The 17,943-nt window shown below is 43.6% G+C and overlaps 1 protein-coding gene across 2 annotated transcripts; it reads right to left on the reverse strand.

The window, feature by feature from the left end:
- Window positions 1–339: 339 nt before the first annotated feature.
- On the reverse strand, window positions 340–17,215 carry SMPD4 (sphingomyelin phosphodiesterase 4). 2 transcript variants are annotated; one of them, XM_054288837.1, is made up of 19 exons: window positions 17,134–17,215; window positions 16,674–16,760; window positions 15,889–16,031; window positions 15,667–15,742; window positions 14,634–14,742; window positions 13,979–14,031; window positions 13,288–13,439; window positions 12,141–12,273; window positions 11,449–11,520; window positions 8,007–8,096; window positions 5,600–5,745; window positions 5,071–5,161; window positions 4,703–4,803; window positions 4,248–4,411; window positions 3,443–3,648; window positions 2,668–2,901; window positions 1,863–1,994; window positions 1,589–1,717; window positions 340–708 (listed from the first exon to the last, which is right to left on the reverse strand). In XM_054288837.1, exons 1-19 carry the CDS (start codon window positions 17,170–17,172, stop codon window positions 382–384), a joined length of 2,484 nt encoding a protein of 827 aa, XP_054144812.1. In that variant the 5' UTR covers window positions 17,173–17,215; the 3' UTR covers window positions 340–381. The 2 variants fall into 2 exon arrangements, with proteins under 2 accessions (XP_054144812.1, XP_054144813.1); XM_054288838.1 differs by lacking the exon at window positions 8,007–8,096.
- Between the last annotated feature and the right edge of the window lie 728 nt (window positions 17,216–17,943).

The following is a 17,943-nucleotide window of genomic DNA, read 5'->3' on the forward strand; positions in this document are numbered from 1 at the left end:
CAAAATCACAAATGGCTCAGTGTCTCCAGCACCACATCCTTCCTGTCCTCAGTGAACTGGAAGAACTGGTCAGGAGGTCAGTGATGATGCACCTGTGGCAGGACTGCAGTTTTATAAATACTCATGGCTCATTCCTCCCCCCTTAAAAAAAAAAACAAAAAAAAACCCAAACAACATATCCACTCGAGTCTACAGGAAGACTTTTATAAAAATAAAATTTACATTGATTATCTCAACAAGGCCACATCAATGTTTATAAAACTCCATTAACTTTAGTATTAAAAAATATTTTAGGAAGAGCTGATATAATTAAAACATTTTAGTCATGGAATCTTAGGCTCATCCTTAAAACATTTATTTCTAGAAGCCAGGAAGAGGAAACTAGTGTTCATGTGGTTTCCATCCTTCGAAGAAAAAAGTCATTATTACAGCATACAGAAAATATCCAATTAGGATAATGAATGTGCAGCCAACTGGCCCGACATAAAACCAGGATGCAAGGAAGTAGATCAGCAGCAAAGAGATCAGAGTCCTGTAGCTGGCCAGAAACCTCAGGCTGATCCTGGGTCCCCAGTTTTGGCTTGTTCTGTCCCTCACCACGGGGCTGTACCTGATTTTCTGTATGAGCTGGGGGTTGGTCAGGTGGTAGCGACAGAGTCTGCCAACAAAATCATCCCTGGAGCAAAGCACTTCCATCTGATCTGCAAACTGAGGGAAGAGGCATTCAAAAGTTAGTGTCCTCCTGCAAATGCTGTCATAAAGTAACTTATTTATGATTTTCTTAATATAGAGAGTGAGGATTATAGGGATCAAACTGCACTTTTTAACAGCAGAAATGGTATAAAAACCATTAGGTATGAATATTACAGCAGCCTGAGGAGGTCACTGGGGTGAGAGAAGGATGAGCATCTTGTTTCATGATCAGAAGGCTGGATTTATTGATATATGATATATAATACATTATAACTATACTAAAAGGAATAAAGAGAGAAGTTGCAGAGGCTGCTAAGCTAAGAATAGAATAGAAAAGAATCTATAACAAAGTTGTGTCCAGGGACTCTGTCCCCAGCTTGCTCCTGTGATTGGCCCTTAATTATAAACATGGAACATGAACCAATCACAGGTGCATCCTATTGCATTCCACAGCAGCTGATAACAATTGTTTACATTCTTCTTCTGGGGCCTTTGCTTCCCAGAAGATGCACAAATCCCAAAGAAAGGATTTCTGTGAAAAAATGTCTGCGACAGTATAAAAACACAGGGCAAGTCTGCACTAAGAAAAGAATTTACTTTTCCTGTTTAGAAGCATTCACTATGAATGTTATTCCCCTGTTCATCAACCATAAGTCCCTTAATAAATCACAATGCAATGTTTTGTGTAGGAAAAGCAGAATGACAGGTAGAGAAGCAGGCTAATACTACTAGAAAACACCCAACTAGACCACAGTGGAGAAGATGGAGTGAGAACAAACCAAAACAAACCAAGTGTCCCACAGGTACAGGTGAGGTAGAACAAGAATGTGCAGGGGGAAGGCCAGGAGGAGGAGGAGGAGGAGGAGGAGGAGGAGGAGGGCAGGGCTGTGCTCACCCTCTCGTTGAGCGCCGAGGACAGGCGGAACAGGAGCCGCACCAGAGCCGCGTTCTCGTAGCTGCGGATGGGCTGGAGCTCGGTGTCCCCCTGGTACTGCAGCTCAAACCTCCTTAAGCCATTTATGATCTACAAATGGGAAAAGAAACACCTCAACTTGCAGCTCGCACCTGAAACACCTTTGTACTGGCACCTCTCAGCCCCAGGTAAGGTGCATTTCTCTTGTATTTTCAGGAACAGCCCAGGCAGTGATTTGGAGTCGTTTTTCTCTCACCTGGTACCTGCCAAGGGGGGTGAGGATGAGGCCATTCTCACTGGCAATGCAGTCTGGAAGTTGTTTCTTTCCATTCTCATCTTGAGCTGTCCCACACTTCATCATCATCTGGGTCAGCTGGGCTTCACTCAGCTATGCAAGAATAAATAACACGCTTCTAAAGCAGCTGTTTGATCCACCCTCTATTTAATTTATTTCTCACTTCACAAACTCATTAGCCTTGGAAGTCTTTGACACCCAGCTCAGATAACAAGAACTGTTTAAGAGCACCTCAGTTATACATTAAAATGAAGTAAACCTCTCAAGATTTGCTTGTTCCTGTCCAGTTCTAGATTAGTGCTCTGGTTTGTATCTCCCTTAGCTCCCAAGGAGTATCAAAGAGCTGTCTCCTAGGGCAATTCTGTACAAGGGAGTGTGGCTGCAGAGAAAATAATCTATTATTTTTAAGTTTAACAGTTTGTCCATAGCTGCAGTTGTATTTTTACAGCTCTACATTTAGAAGATACAGGAGAGTTTCTAAAACTGCCTGTTTGGAAACAAGAGGACACCTTGGTATAAATAGGTTTGGTATAAATTATACAGTCCAAAAGAGTCATCACTTAAACAAAGTAGGTTTGATACTTAAAAATTCAAAACACCTAATTCCATCTACATTGAAAATGGCAAAGTTGAGATGATGTTAAAATGTACTAGCAAGGTCTCTGGACAGCTTTGTGACCCCACACAGTACAAGAGACACAGATGTACATTTGACAAATCCTGACTTTTGTTCTCACTGCCAAGTTCTTAGAAAGATGTTACTTACCTTAAAGATCTGGCACAAATATTCCAGTGCCTTCTCTAAATATTCATCTGTCTTTTTGATGCTGTCCTGCCCAATTTCATCAAGGTCATTGCCTGTGTAGGAACCATTCATGTCAGATGGTGTGAATCTAAACCATGAGAAGAAGGACTGGCTGGCCATGGTCTCTGCAGAATGGTCTGATATGGACTTTGCTGTCTGCTGTGCCTGACAAATTAACTGGGCCAGTTTTAACACCTAAAACAAACACCAAAAATTGTGTGAGATGAAGATAAAGGACTACTAAGCATCAACACATGGATAAAACTGTGCCTTGATAGCTGCAAGTGAGAGCAATCCCAGCAAACTCACTTCCTTAGTGCATATGGATTTGTGCTGTTAGCTGGATTTCCAATTAGGCAGAGGCAGTTCTGTTGGAGCATTTAAAAAACCTCAGAGCTGCTGAGGTTCTTCAGCTGCTTTTTTAATTTTTCCTGCTGATTTTGTCTGAGTTGCTGGTAGGTACTGATGAATCAGAAGATCACAATAAGCATGTTTGAGAGGAAACACCATGTCCTGCTCCAAGGCAGCAAGCTGTTACATTAACTTATTATTTATCAGAGAGAAGCAGATTTTTACAGCTGTGCTGGACTGAGACCCCTCAGGGTCCAAGAGCAAACTAAATTATTCAGTAATGCAGGGTGTGAAGCTTTCTACTTTTAGCTTCTGATATGGATGCTCAGCACTGAGGAACATCTGTCACAGCAGAAAGGCAGGTGCAAAGGAGCTTGTTGCTTACCAAATTCCTGACTTCTGTGCCAAACATCTGTTTATACTGGAAATCCTGTCCTTCCAGGCTGTAAACATGACTCTTCACCTTAAATGAGGCATCTGTAACAGCTGGAGACCGTGATGACAAAAAACTCCCACCAAGAGTGGGGCTCATAAAAAGTCGGTGTTGCCGGTGGGGAATCACAAGTTCTGGCTCCAGGAATAACTGTTCTCCTGGAATTTGAAAAAAGAACTGAAGATGGTTGCATAACACTGGTCTTGCAGGGGAAGGAGGCCTTAATTAGTGTTCATTATTTACTTCTCTCTGCCCAGAGCAGGAAATGTCAGCCTGCATGTAATGCAGACCATACAAAGCAGCATTTAAAATTCATAATATTTTTCAACAAAAGGCAGGGGAGAAACATGCTTCAGATATTGATACTTGTCAAATGTCACCACTGCCAAATTCACTATATCCTAATTATCCTGAAATGCATGCATGACTCTTTTACTAAGTACAGAGACTTTCAGAGATATATGAAGTTTAAATCTTGAGGTATGTAATGACATAATACAAGTGTACGAAAAACTGACAATTGTAATTGGGCTCTTTATCCTTTAAAGAAAAATTGTGAAATGCAATCTATGGTGATTAGAAGAGAACTATAGACTAACTAAACCAATTGACACACATTAGTGAAGACAGACTTTTGAATGGCAAAATAGCATGAAAGATGGGAGAGGAGTGCACCTCAGTGCTAATGAGATGAGATGTAACTATTATGAAGAAAGATTGAGACAGGACAACAGAAGATGTCAAAATATCCTTTTACCTTTGAGGATCATTTCAGCTAGATTGGGCTGAGCAAAGACCTTAGCTACTCGGAACACCATGAGGGCATTTTTTGGACTGACCAAGTCTGTCCGAAGAGCTCTGTTGAGAAATCCCACAAACAGCTTGGTGTACATGAGCAGGTTCTCTTGAATGAAGGCAGCCCTGTCAAAGTGAGTACAGGATTTGTGAGTACACCTATTTAAAGAAGTGTTATTTGTCTTCTACCAAATAAGGCAGTAAGGGAATGTTTTATACTGTCTCTGGAAAGATGGTCAATTTACATTGAGAGAAAAGAATACTCTCAGAACAAAAACTAGTGTTCTAAGAAATCATTCTCTAGTCTTATAACTAAGGAATAACTGAGGAATTTAACTCAGGTTGGTGCACAGTTCCTGAAATCCTGCTGTTTTACTCAAGTTTGGCTCAATCAGCCCCAGCTGCTCCCCTCCTCACCATTTCTCTGAGACGCTGCGAGGCAAAGGCTCCGTGCTCTGCGGGGGCTTCTCGGGCGCGTACCTCCAGGGCTGCAGGTAACTCAGCCACATCTCAAGAACCTGGGCAAAGTCACACATAAACCCACATGAGTGCCAGGACTTTACTGGAAAGGAAGGCAGGAAGGGCTTTTTGTTAATTTTTTTATTTGTTATATAAAGTTTACTGGTCTAGAAAAGAGAGACGACCAAGAAACGATAAAAAAAAAGACCAAGAAACAGCTGCTAAACAGCCATAACTAATAACTACTTCGAGTAACTAATAACTAGTCCTAGTAACTAATAAGTAGTTCTGTTGAGTACAGACTAATTGGAGAAACAAGTACATACTGCTCTGAAGGAGGCATCCAGAGGCCAGTGGCCAAAACAGTGCTGCAAAAAGATATAAAGCTTCTCCTGGACAAACCGAGGAATCACAACTCTGCAAAGAGATTCAAAGACAGTCACGTGTATAAACTGGCAGCAAATTTTAAAAACTAAACACCCAACCCAACACACTTCCACAAATGCAAATAGAGAAAGAACTGAGCAAAATTTGATATTTTTTAATTGAAACTACTTCAAGTCATTGAATTTCAACTCAAATTATTAAATAGCAAATACTAAACTAACTTTGGCCAGAATCCTCTGGTAGCATTTTCTTTCCTCTACAGACTAGTGCAATAGCTGCTGCTGAAGATGCCCTCCCTCAGAGGATGTGAGAAACATAATCCATTAGCTCTCATGTATTTTTAATAATGTACTTCTCTATTTAGCATCAAAACAGCCTAATTCAACCTCTCAAAGAAAGCTGAGATGTTCATGGAGAAAGCTCAGCTCTTCAGTTCTGTACATTTCAGAGACATGCTCATGTACCAACCTTTTAAACTCCTCCAGTGGGCTGGCTGTGTGGGAGTGGGCTGAAGGGGAGAGAGGCTCTGGCTTCAGGCTGTTGCTGAAAGCATGCAGATGTTTCACAAGCAGTCTTACCACTAGCACATGCTCTTCAGTGGGCTTGAATGACTCCTGGATTCAAAGCAAAAGAGAGGCACTAATGAGTGTCATTTGCCAAATGTCCAGGGAATTCAGGAAAATTATATTCTCAGATCAAAATACAGGAAATGCTCTTTTCCTTCTAGGTTCTTCACCACAGTTTGGTGCCACCTGATTTTGGACAGGTTTGCTCCCCAGGACAAGCTGCATCAATCTTCTGCCATCAGCTCACTAAGAAACAGCAGCAAATTTGGATTGTAAGAAAAGTTATCTACCATTCTCTAATGCACTGAATTTTGGGCTAGCTTTAAAGAACAGAATAACTTGTAGATTTTGACTTACCCTTTTCTGAAAAAAGAATATTCAGCCTTTCATTATGGCTACAAGTTCCTTGCTGCAGAAGCACAGCAGGTCCTTTGCTTATACTCATGGCTGGCTGTACTGAGTTCTCCTTCCTAGGCTGGTACCATCGGCCTTACAGGAGAGAACAATCCTGGACAGTTACAGTAAAACAGGAACTGGTTTGAGTCCTGTGAGATCCTGCTGGTTCCAGCACCCTCAGGGGAGAACAGCCTGGCTGGGAGCAGCACCAGGAGTGATGGTGAGCCAGAGTGATGTTACTGTGAGGAGTGTGACACAGCAGGGAGGTGCACGAGGCACAGAAGTGCTGCTTCAAAGCACAAACTCCTTTGCTACTAAGAGTAGTGAGCTAATACCAATCCACCACTGAAGGCAGATTTGAGATTTGTATTCTGTTTCACGGAAGTTGAGAAGAACAGTGTACATGAAATGTAACTTACAGCTGCAAATACAATGGAAAGTGCTGGAAAGGTGTGTGGGATTAGCTGCAAGAAGTTTGGAGTGCTTGAGACAGGGAGGGAGTGTGTGTGTTTATGTCCTCTCTCAGCAATGCCTGAGGCACAGCAGATGCCTTTTTACACTCTGAGATTCCTCATACCCTGTGACACTCACTGCAGGCTCCATGACAGACACAGCCCTGCAGTGCAGCCAGGCCTGGGACTCTCCTAAGGGAGGGAGGGTTAAACCTTTACCAGTTCTAATGAAGGCTGGGCTTGTTTCTGACAGCTCCAACTTGGATCAGCACATTTCCCACAGTCCTGATGAGTTTATGCAAGACAGTAGAACTCCAAGAAGCTGTGTGGTCCTTGGAGTTTGGACCAGGATCTCCACAGCAATTAGAGAGGCTCAGTACTCTGCTACAGGCCTTGAAAAGTGCAATTTTAAAAGCCCCAAGCCCCCCCTGAAGGTACCTTTGGAATTTACAAAACCACCCTATTTCAATACATCATTTTGGGTGATGTTAGTTGTTTCTCCACATAGCAGTTCTTACATTTCCTCTTAGCCTGGATCACCACCATTATGATCATCACTGGTTTAAAAACTATTTTCCCCACAAGTGTTTTTGTTGTTAAACCTTTTTGTACAGGATGGATGTGTACCACTGTTAATTCTTAATACAGTAATTAAATGAATATAAAGTAAAATAGACTTAAGGTAGTACTTTCTGTGTCCCTTTCTAAACAGCACCTTGAGATATCATAGCACTTAATTAAAACAAATCAAAACAAAAAAAAAGGATTAAAGAGCAGGGAAATGCCATGTAGGGCTAAAGAGCTTTACAGTACATAAGCTCAACCCTCCCCATTCCCAAAATGAAGACCCAATGAATAAAGGGCTGAAGTAGGAAAAGAGGAATCAGCAATCTGTTCCAACAGGAATGTTTTTGCATGCACATTTCCTGAACAATCTGCAAATGTACCACTTGTGCTTTTGCAAAAGTGGACAGCCAAACTGACATTGCCACCACAAATTTAGTATTATCCAATGACATTTCCTTGGCTAAAAACCCCCAGATGTTACCTACCTTAATCTGGGTGACAGCCATGCAAATTCTGATCTTTTCTTCCACGCAAGGTTTGCTTAAATGACTACTGAGTGAGAGGCAGAAATCTGCCATTGGTGGAGACAGCTTTGGTGCCAAAAAACAGCATAGCTGGTAAGTCTTACATTGCAAAAATGCATTTCTAGAAATACAGTTTCCAATCAGTCCTCATAACATGCTAGACTTTAACTCTTTTCTCCATCACCTTTGCTAACATCTCTCAGTATCAGTTTCACTGACCAATTTGGTGAATTTCAATGCAACGTTCCCAAATTACAAAACCACACCTTGGCAGAAGGAGCTGCTGTACAGCCAGCACCAATACACTTGGCAGATTATAGGATGGAACAAGATTCTTAAAAAAGGAAACCAAATGAAAAGATGGTAATACTTGGTATGCGTGGAGGGCCTGGTAGCTGGATTGGGCAGGACTACCGTGGTGTTTACTGGAGATACTGAGTCGGTAGTGGAGAACCTCCAGCTGAGACAACAGAAACAAAAAGGAAGGGGGGAGGGAAAAAAGGAGAGAAGAGAGCAAGAGAAAAAAAAAGTGAGAATGAGCCCAAGGAAGAAGGGTGGGGGGAAAAATGAACATCACAAATACAGTCAGGGACAACATATCACAATAACAACTGCAGCCACAGTATCCTCTTCTTTCTGGTGTTGAGTAGATTGATTCCATAGCATTTCTTATCCTTTCATAGTATTTCTTATCCTTTGTCAACTTGGAAATACAACTGGGAGCAAACACAAAAAAATTGGTGGGGAATACAGAGCTTTTGCCAAATAAATTCCCCATTTCAGAAGCGAATTGAACTGCAGCAACAAGGATTTACACACTGTTTATTAAAAATGGAGTAAGAGAGAAATATTCTGCAAGCTTTTTAACGTCTGTTTTGAAAACTGTCATTTCTTCCTGTTCTGCTGGAGAAGCACAGTTTGTATGTGGAAGAAGTTTAAATTGGACTTTCCTGCCCAGAGAAATCCTGTGTCTTCTCTCTACTTAAAGGCCATTTGGGAAGGCTGCAGTTCCTGTGAATTTCCTCAAAAGAGGAAATTACTCTTGCTGTGAGGGAAACATTACACATCTAAAAAGGCATAGATATACCTAGCACAGGTATGCTGATGCAAAAGGCACCTTGCCATAACACTGAAGTCTCTGCAAGCCTCAGCCAGATCTCTTTTTGAAGGAACAACCTGATCAGCATTTTCTGACTATGACAGTGAAGAGGATACTGTAGCAACAGTGACACACATGTATGAAATTAATGAAAAAACATAAAACAAAAAATGTACACTACACAGACCCCAATGACTGTTGTCAGGCATCTAAACTAACTCTCCAGATCACACCTCTGCTGCCTTTAAACAGCCTCTACCCCATCTCCTCTGTTGGCAGCTTCTGGTTCCACACCCTTGGAGTGGCAGGATGGTTCCTGCAGGCTCCCCAAGAGCTTGGGCAGATTTTCTGCTTCCAAACTGACTCCCCTGCCACAGAAACCTGCAACCCCCTGGATTTTCATGGCTGTTCCACATGCAGTGCTGGGGGCTGAACACCTGGCTTTGGAAGGTCAGGAAGCATGACATAAAGTTTGATCAAACTACTTCTTTTTAAGTGTTTCTTGTGGTAACAGCAGAAGGAAATAGGAAAAAAGCTGCTGCACACTTGGACTCTAGATCATCAGAGAGAGAAAAAACAAACAGACAAAAGAATTGGAAAATAGTTGAATTAAAAGGGAAAACAATGACAGCATAGCAAATAGCATCAACCTCAGGTTCACAGCAGACCCAAGAAGAATTCAAAGCTGTAATGTGTATCTTCTCAAAAGAAAATGTTTACTATTCATTCCCATTCCACTGCCTTCTACTTATAAAGGGAAGTCTGTGATGACATTACCAAGGCTTAAGAAAAATCTATGGCTCTCCTTCTCAAGAAAGTTACTTATCTGAGATCTGCTTGGCCCATGACAGCAAACAAATCTGGCTGCTGGACAGAGTGAGCAAGTTCTGCAGAACCTCAGCCCACCTTCCAAAACAGACATGCAGCCAGTTCCTATCAGTGATGGTCACACAGCTCTAGATCCAGCACTGAATGTCACTAATTCCCTTCCTCCCAAGCACACAGAAGGCTGGATGCAAGCAAGTGAACCTGCAGAATAGTCAATAATTTAAGAATAAGGAATAGGGCCATCTTGGGTTTCCAGTCAAGGTCTTTAATGCTTGTGTTAAAACAGAACTTCCACTTCTGGATGTTCTACTTGCTCATCTGAGGAACTACAAGGCAGCCTGCTCTCCCTCAGCCCACCCAGACTACAAAGCTCAGGCTAATGAACAGTCCTGCCCTGATCTGGAACCTTTCCTCAGTCCTGCATGAGAGATCCTTCATCCATTCATGTATCTCATGGGGAATTCCAGTCCCCCATTCCACTGCTCCACCCCCCCAAAGAGGAAGACTTCCTATTTTACATGTTCATGATTACTTCCCATCAAAAATGAAACTAAAATACCATCAGGGAGTTATGGCCTCAGGCTGTGGCTCAACACACCTTGTGGAGGATCCTGAAGTGCTGATTTCAGAGAACTGTAAGCTCTACCTAGGCCCTACTCCACCATAAGGTGCAGAGTCATTGTCTGCAACTGCTGCTCCCTAGTGCTAGAAGAAAGCATCTGAAATACAGAGGGTGAACAGAGGAGAGAAGTTTAAAGCAATCATCATTTCTGGCCTAAGCACAGCGCTTGATGCACAGAGACTGGACAGACAGACAGACCAAAGGTACTTCAAGCAAAGCCTTTCCATCACAGGTGCACAGCCATGCTGCTGGGAGTCCCAAGTGGAGACTTTGCAACATTAGTGAGTTTGCATTTTGACCTCAACTTTGAGAGTAAAAGACAAAACCCATCCCATTTCAGCTCTCCAATGTTTTTCCCTAGCAAGATATAAATGTGTTTTATTTCATATCCTGTGGAGTGAAGGATTAGAATTTCTCAGAACTCCCATATTGCACTTCCACACAGGAATAAATCCTGAGTAGCTTTTATTATTTCTCTCCCCTTCTATGAAAGTCCCACTGTGACCCAGAGGGAATTCAGAGGATCAGTATTTTCTCCTTCAAATTCCCTTTACATTTATAATGCCTTCAATCTTAGCCTCCCCAACACTTACTCACTTCTTACATGCAGTAGTTTGTTACTGAACAGGCCACCACAAACTGCTTACAACAGTGCATTATCTGAGCAAGAGCTTGTCAGATAACCCAAATTCTGCAGTTACAGAACTGCTTCTGACACCATTATGGTGAAAAGCATATTTTGGAACATGAAACAATAAAAATAGCAGTTTGGAAAGATTTTTTAAAATTTGGATTTAGGCTAAAAATGGTTATGCATGTTAGAAATTACTAATTGGTATTTCAGTAACAGTTGCTATCTCTGCTGGAAATCAATTTGGGCTATTTTTAGCAGTCATGTTGCCCCAGTGGGATTTAACACAATGGTTTTATAGTGGCATCTTCTGAATCATTAGTACTTTGGTATTGATGTTCAGATTGTTGTGACCATCCCACAAACTCATCTCGAACAAAAAAAAAAAAGAAACAAAAACCAGAACAAAACTAACACAACTTCTGCAATGAAGGCAAATCTGGATGACACACTTATTCACAACATTCTTTGTAACTGGATTATCAACTCTGGCACACTTATGTAGATACCCTGGTAAATTTCTTTCCTTTGGACCAATACACAAAAATAAATTCTGCACAGAACAGGAGATTTACCCCAAGGTAAGAGCTCAACCACCAGGTGATGCTCATGAGTGCAGTACAAACTATTACCTTGACGTGAGGGGACTGCATTTTCTGATACATTTCCAGTGAGTAATGATGAAGCCACATTTCAACAAAGATCTGCAAAACAAATATTTTCTCAGCTAGGGAAAGAGAAGTAATCCCACAATGTCAGTCAGAAGATAATATAAGAAAGACCACAGTATTCAACTTGAAAACTAAGCTGTACTGGTAAATAGGCAGCACCTATTCAAGATGTTCCAGGTTATGCCAATGGCTGAGATGACAAAGTCTCAGCACCTGCCAGGCATCAATTAGTCAGCTCAGCAGCACGACAGGAACTTGTTTCAGAACAACTGCTAAATCCAGATTTTCTTTTCCTTCCCTTGATAATGAACAAAACCAACTTGGCTGTGTTTAACCTTTGCTTTTGCAGTGGTGGTATAAGATTTAAAAAAGAAAAGTGGTGTAAGATTTAAAAAAGAAAATCAGATGCAGAAACTTTTCCAGAAAAAAAATACTCAAATGCCTTAGATCCTTAGTCTAAGAAAAGGTATCAAGTGCCTTTCCAAGCTACAATTGAACAGCCTCACAGTGGTTCTTTGTTGCAATAACAGGAGGCAGCAGCTGCACTGCTCAATTCCAAAGTCAAGCTAAAGCAAACTGGCCAATCTGCCTGTGCTTTAACAAGAAGAGATCCCTCAGTGAGCAGGGCATTTCCTTCCTTAAATGGCAGGTACCTGAAGCAGTGTTTCTGATCTCCAGATCTCCTGGGAGGCTGGGTCAGCGTTCACAGAGGGCTGGTGGGCAATGTGCCTCTTCAGCAGGCTGGTGTGGTGCATGCCATAGGAGGAGAAAGGCACTGCTGGGGACCTGGAGGACAAATGCATGGAATGACACAGGTCAGGAGGGCTTGGTGCAGCACAGGGGGATGGAGAGATGCATCATTGTTTGAACCAATATTTTACACACTTTAAAACAGTCTTTCAAACTGCATAATTGATTACACATTTCAAACTTCTGCAACTTCCTGTAATTACCAATTACTTCAACTCTAACTATAGCCAAGCACTGCACCACTGTTCCTATGTAATAAGTACACACAGATGAAGTGTGGAGGTGTTTTCTATTCGATTTTATTCCTGTTGAAAATTGCAATGCAAGATGGTTTCAATTACCATCTGTATGGCAGATTATCTTTTGTCAAGTGGGCAGTTTGCCTTATCTCTCTCTTTGAGTGACCACAATCACACCTCCCTCGGGAGGGGACATTGCTGATAACAGCTATGGAATGTCACTGCATGGCTGATAAGAACTACAGCATCCCATTGGGAGATGTGAGCCCAGAGGGAGGAGCCAAGCATTCCTACCCAGATATAATCCAGAGGTTTTGAGACACCAGCACGGCTTCTCCACTGGATTCCCCAGAGGAACAGCAGCTGCCTCTCCTTCCACTGGATCTTCAGAGGAAGAAGACATCCTTCTCTACAGGATCCCTGCTCCAACAGAACCACCCCTGACACCGCAGGAGGGCTGAGCCACAATTCCAATGGGACTGCCACCAACACCCTGACCCACAGGGCATCAGGTTGGGTTCTGACTCTGTCAGTGCTGTTCTAGTGTACTGCATTGTTTATTTTATGCTTTTATTTTTTCCCTTTCCCTATTAAAGAACTGTTATTTCCTGCTCCCATATTTTTGCCTGAGAGCCCCTTAATTTAAAATTTATAGCAATTGGGAGGGGTGGGGAGGGTTTACATTCTCCATTTCAGGGGAGACTCCTGCCTTCCTTAGCAGACTCCTGTCTTTCCAAACCAGGACAGTTCCAACAAGCCATATTCTGCCTGCACTGCTCCCACAATTTGCCCCTGACACTGGAGCCATTACCTGGGAGTAGGGGAAGGGATGGCTCCCCCAGGGTTTGAAGAAGGTGGGGGAAGGACACTTCCTTCTGTGGGCAGGAAACACTTGAGGTATGTGTCCACCAGGATGAAATAAGCACTGTTGGAAGGGCTGACGTGATGGGTGGCAGGAGAGTTCTGCAAGAGACACACAGATGTACCTGGGGTTAAACACTGCTGCTTTAAGCCAGTGCTGGGGGTGATGTCAGACCCCCTCAGCATAAAAAAGCAGAAGCCCAGTGTTAGAAAGGGTGAACTGGCAGCAAACACCCCTGGAGCAGAGGAAAATGAGCTGTGACAGAAGGGCTGCTGCAGCAGTGAATGCAACCAGGCAGAAGAGAGGGAACAACAGGCAGAGGAACCAAAGAACCACAGCCCACAGCACCAAGCTGTAGTTCTGACTGCAGAGAAACCCTCACTGGGTACAGGGGGACAGAAACCATTTGGAACCCACTGCCTGCTCCTTGCTGCCATGGCTGCTCACTGGTGAATCCAAGGGAGGTACTTTGTTTATTATCCAGTCTTGGATCACCAAGTGAACCAAAGCAATAACAAATTCCAACAGAACAGATGAAACTGCTGTTCATTTAGCTACACAGCACCCCAGCAGGCTCTTTAAGAGGATTATGGAGAAAGGCCAGTACTATTTAAAGGGAAAAAATGTGAAAGGTACTTACCTTCTGTGTAATCAAACTGATTGCAAAGTAAAACATGTAGTATTCAAATGGATCTGGAAGAACAGAGTTAAGGATCACATAATAAAAAGCAGGCACAGCAGTTGGATATTGGGAGGTGCTGAATAGACACAACATTGGTCCTTTTCAATGCTAAAGTACCTTGCCAGAGCTTTTGTGCAAATTCAGCCTTGGCTTCTTGCTCTGCAGCTGTCTGAAACATTGGTGACTGAGGTGTTCTCTGTGTGACAAAGTGTTCTGTGCTACTCTTGGCACATCTGACTACTTCAAACTGAAACCAGCTCAGCTACAGCTACACTGCTTCCAAAAATGCAAAGTGAACGTGCCCTTTTCCTGCCATATTGCATAAACTACAAGCAGTTACAAAAACAAAAATTGTGAAATACAGCCTCTGCTGAGAAACACTGGGAATTTTGTTGTTGACTTCATTAAGGCCAGAAATTCCTCCAAGAAGGGTTTATAAGAGGACACGTTTATTTTAAATTGTAAATCTAAACATTCCTAATCAGCCCAAACTCTTCAGCATGACCATGATTTACCCCACATAGATAAGAAATGTTTAACAGAAACACTCATGATCTCTCAGTTTTAGATATTTTTTAAAAAAAAATTAGATATTCAACAATTAAAAGGATACTAAGAGCCAAATTCAAACCTAAACCACCAGATGAAGGAAACTGGACCTTGTTGTGGTATAAAGAACATTCTGGTAGAACTTGCTCTTGTATTGAAGCCTTCACAGGGCCCTGAAAGACAGAGTAAGGAAATGTTAATCATTTCATTACAGAGTAATGTAATATTAATCTGGCTACTCAGCATATTGCAAATTATGTTTTAGATAGTGAAATTCTGCATTCCAGCATTCTGGGGTGATCTCTACACTCAGCTCAGTGATTTTATTGCATTGCAGGAGTTCTGTGTCCAAATACAAGGTTGTACAGGGAAAGTTGAAAACACTCAACTTTTTCTCTGAAAACGAAAATTCAGTGTTTTCTAAATTTAAATTCAGTATTTTTTTAAAAAGCCTTTACAGTAACTTTCCCAGTTGGAGTGGGAGAAGCAGAGTATTGGTGTTTGGCTGCTGCTTTTGTCCAGGTAATTGAGCTGTGCAATTACCATATACTTAAATGAGGTTTCCTTTTGTCAAAGCCTGTAGGACTATCTGAACCAATTGGCAGACAGCATGTGGGTGGTAGCAATAGAAGAAACACAGCAAAACAACTCTGCAGATGAACACTTTTGCTGGAAATGTGACACTTCACATCCAGGACAGCAGTCAGACCTTTAACACAGGCACACAGCACAGGCAGGGAAGGCTCTGCTCTGGGATAAGCTTAGAAAATGACTTTCAATCCTGCAACTACCAATAACCACACTGTTGTACTACATGGATTCTTACACCACACAACTCCCTCTGGGGACAGAGTAAGAATCACAGTGCAGCTTTCTTGGCTGAACACACACATCCAGCTGCTGAGAGCCACAATGTCCCAGAGATTTTATGGCTGGGAACTCTCCTGCTCCACTCAGGAGCCATTTAAAGAAATGGGTCTGCTCCAAACCTGGAGCACTGAGGCCACACTTTGGCCTGCACTGAAATGTAGGTACAAAGTGCAAGCAAATTTCCACAACAACTACATTCCCTCCTTACAAACTATTCAGTTACTCACTGGAAGATATGAGACTGGGAAATCATATCTGTACTCTTCTGCTTGGAGTTTGTAAACCAGCTTCATCATTGGGCCACTGCAAACAAGCATCAGAAAGTGAATCCCATGGTGAATAAAAACCCCTCTGCTGCCTCACTTCTGTGAGCTTAGCTTTGCACAGTGGAAAAAGGTCATTTGTTCACCAATCCATTTCTTAATCTGTGCTGAAATGAATGAGTTCACCTGGGATCCAGGAAATCCAGAGCCACAGAATATTCATTGGGGTTTGTTCTTCCCTGCAGGCAGCGAAGGTTCCAGCCCACGATGATGCCATCCAGGCTGCCAAAAATGCTCTCCACCAGCCATGGGAAGATGCCATGGAGTTCCTGCAGGGAAAACAGACACAAAGAATTGATGTGCACAATTCCTCACTTGGGCAATCTCTCCTGCCTGTACTAGAACACACACAAAGAAATGTCAGCCATTTATTTATGTCTGTTTCTGGGTTATCACTGGGCAGATCATCCATTCAAAACATTGCACTATAACACAGCAATTATGGGAGACTTATCCTGATTTCTGATCCTACTGGAGTTACAACAATGCTCATCAGCACCACTTGCAGTTATTTGCTACATTTTAAAAACAAGTTTTCTTTGTAAATTGAGGCTGAAAGGTGTTAATGAAGGGCGGTGAAATGAAACAACCCTTTCATGACTAGAAAAGGTTCTTAATTCTTGGCAACACTGCATTCCCGCTGTTTCACTGGAGGCCCCCGAAACCCAGAATCACAGAATAAGTTAGGCTGGAAAAGAGCTGAGATCATCGAGTCCATCCTGTGACCAGACACCACCGAGTGAACCAGACCCTGGCACTGAGCACCACTTCCCTGAGCACCTCCCTGGGCAGCCCGTTCCACACAGATTGTCTTGATAAGACAGAGAGGAACAATCTAAGCAGCAATATAAAAACCACTTTCCCTGAACCACACCAAGCAGGGAGGTTCTGGAGAAGCAGGGGCCGCTCACCTTGGCAGGCAGCTCCTCGATGACGGTCTCCAGATCGCGGCACCTCTGCGCGAACGGTTTGTTGACACAATCCGCCTTCAGCGTGGCCTGGCACAAACCACAAGGGAAATGCGATCACGGCAGCCGGGCAGGGCAGGATAAGACAGCACAGCACTCACCGCGGCCATGACCCCGCAATCCCCCCTCAGCATTCCCTCAGGACAGCACCTACCGTGGCCATGACCGTCACAATCCCCCCTCAGCATTCCCCAGGACAGCACTGACCACGGCCATGACCGCCACAATCCCCCCTCAGCACACCACTCACCGCGCCCATCACCGCCACAATCCCCCCCTCAGCATTCCCGCCATACCCGGGACAGCAGCACCGCGCACCGAGACACCGCTGAGTGCCCGCCCGGCCCGTTCCCGGAGCATTCCCCCGGCAGGAAGGAGGAGGAGGCCGTGTTCCCGCACTCACCAGCAGGAAGCTGGGCTGCTGCAGGTGCGGCCCGGCCATGCCGCCGCTCCGCTCCCGGCCCTCAGCGCGGACCCCGCTCGCTCCCTGCGCCCGCGCGCCCCTTGCGCGTCACGGCCCGCGCGGATGACGTCACTGTTGCCATGGAGCCGGCCCGCGCTGAGGGCGGGCAGGGCCGCGGCCGTGGCAGAGCCGGGGAATGGCCCGAGCCGGGAGCGTCCCTCAGGGATCACCGAGGGCACCCAGCAATCCCACCCTGTGCCTGCCTGCCTCAGGGCCTTATCCAAACACTCCTTGAACTACGCCAGGTTTGCCCTGGGGAGCCTCTTCCAGTGCTCAGCCACCCCCTGGATAAGAACCTTTTCCCAGTATCCAGCCTAAACCTCCCCTGGCTCAGCTTTGTGCCCTTTCCTCGAGTTCTATCCCTGGTCACCAGAGATGGGATCAGTGCCTGTCACTGCAATAGCCCTGTGAAGGTGTTTGTGAAAAGCTCTAATCATGTTTTTAAAATTTTAAAAGTTTAGTAGTAATAAAATGGTTATAAAAATAGCAATACAATTAGAGTAATAATAATTTGGACAAATTGAATTAGGACAATAAGAGACAATAGAGACAAACAGTTACAGACGTCCGGGTACCTTTTCTGGGCAAAACAAGCCCGAAAAAGGACCCACGTTAACAGAAGATTAACCCTTAAAAGCAACAGCCTGTTGCATATTTATACACCTCATACATGATGCATAAATTCCATTCAAACACAGGATTCTGTCTGGTTCTTGTTAACTTCTTCCTCTGAATCCTAACAGTGCCTTC

This window comes from Melozone crissalis, unplaced genomic scaffold (genome assembly GCF_028551555.1).
Source record: "Melozone crissalis strain CALT ecotype California unplaced genomic scaffold, PUWL_Pcris_2 ptg000063l_1, whole genome shotgun sequence".
Lineage (NCBI taxonomy): Eukaryota > Metazoa > Chordata > Aves > Passeriformes > Passerellidae > Melozone > Melozone crissalis.

What these genes read in the sequence shown, in the direction of transcription:
- SMPD4 (XM_054288837.1), bottom strand. Translation starts at nt 17,172, where the DNA reads ATGGCCGGGCCGCACCTGCAGCAGCCCAGCTTCCTGCTG. An exon ending in TCAGTTTGATTACACAGAAG is followed by an intron (nt 13,440 to 13,978) that starts GTAAGTACCTTT and finishes TGTCTCTTGCAG; the next exon opens with AACTCTCCTGCCACCCATCA. An exon ending in GATCAGAAACACTGCTTCAG is followed by an intron (nt 11,521 to 12,140) that starts GTACCTGCCATT and finishes TTTGTTTTGCAG; the next exon opens with ATCTTTGTTGAAATGTGGCT.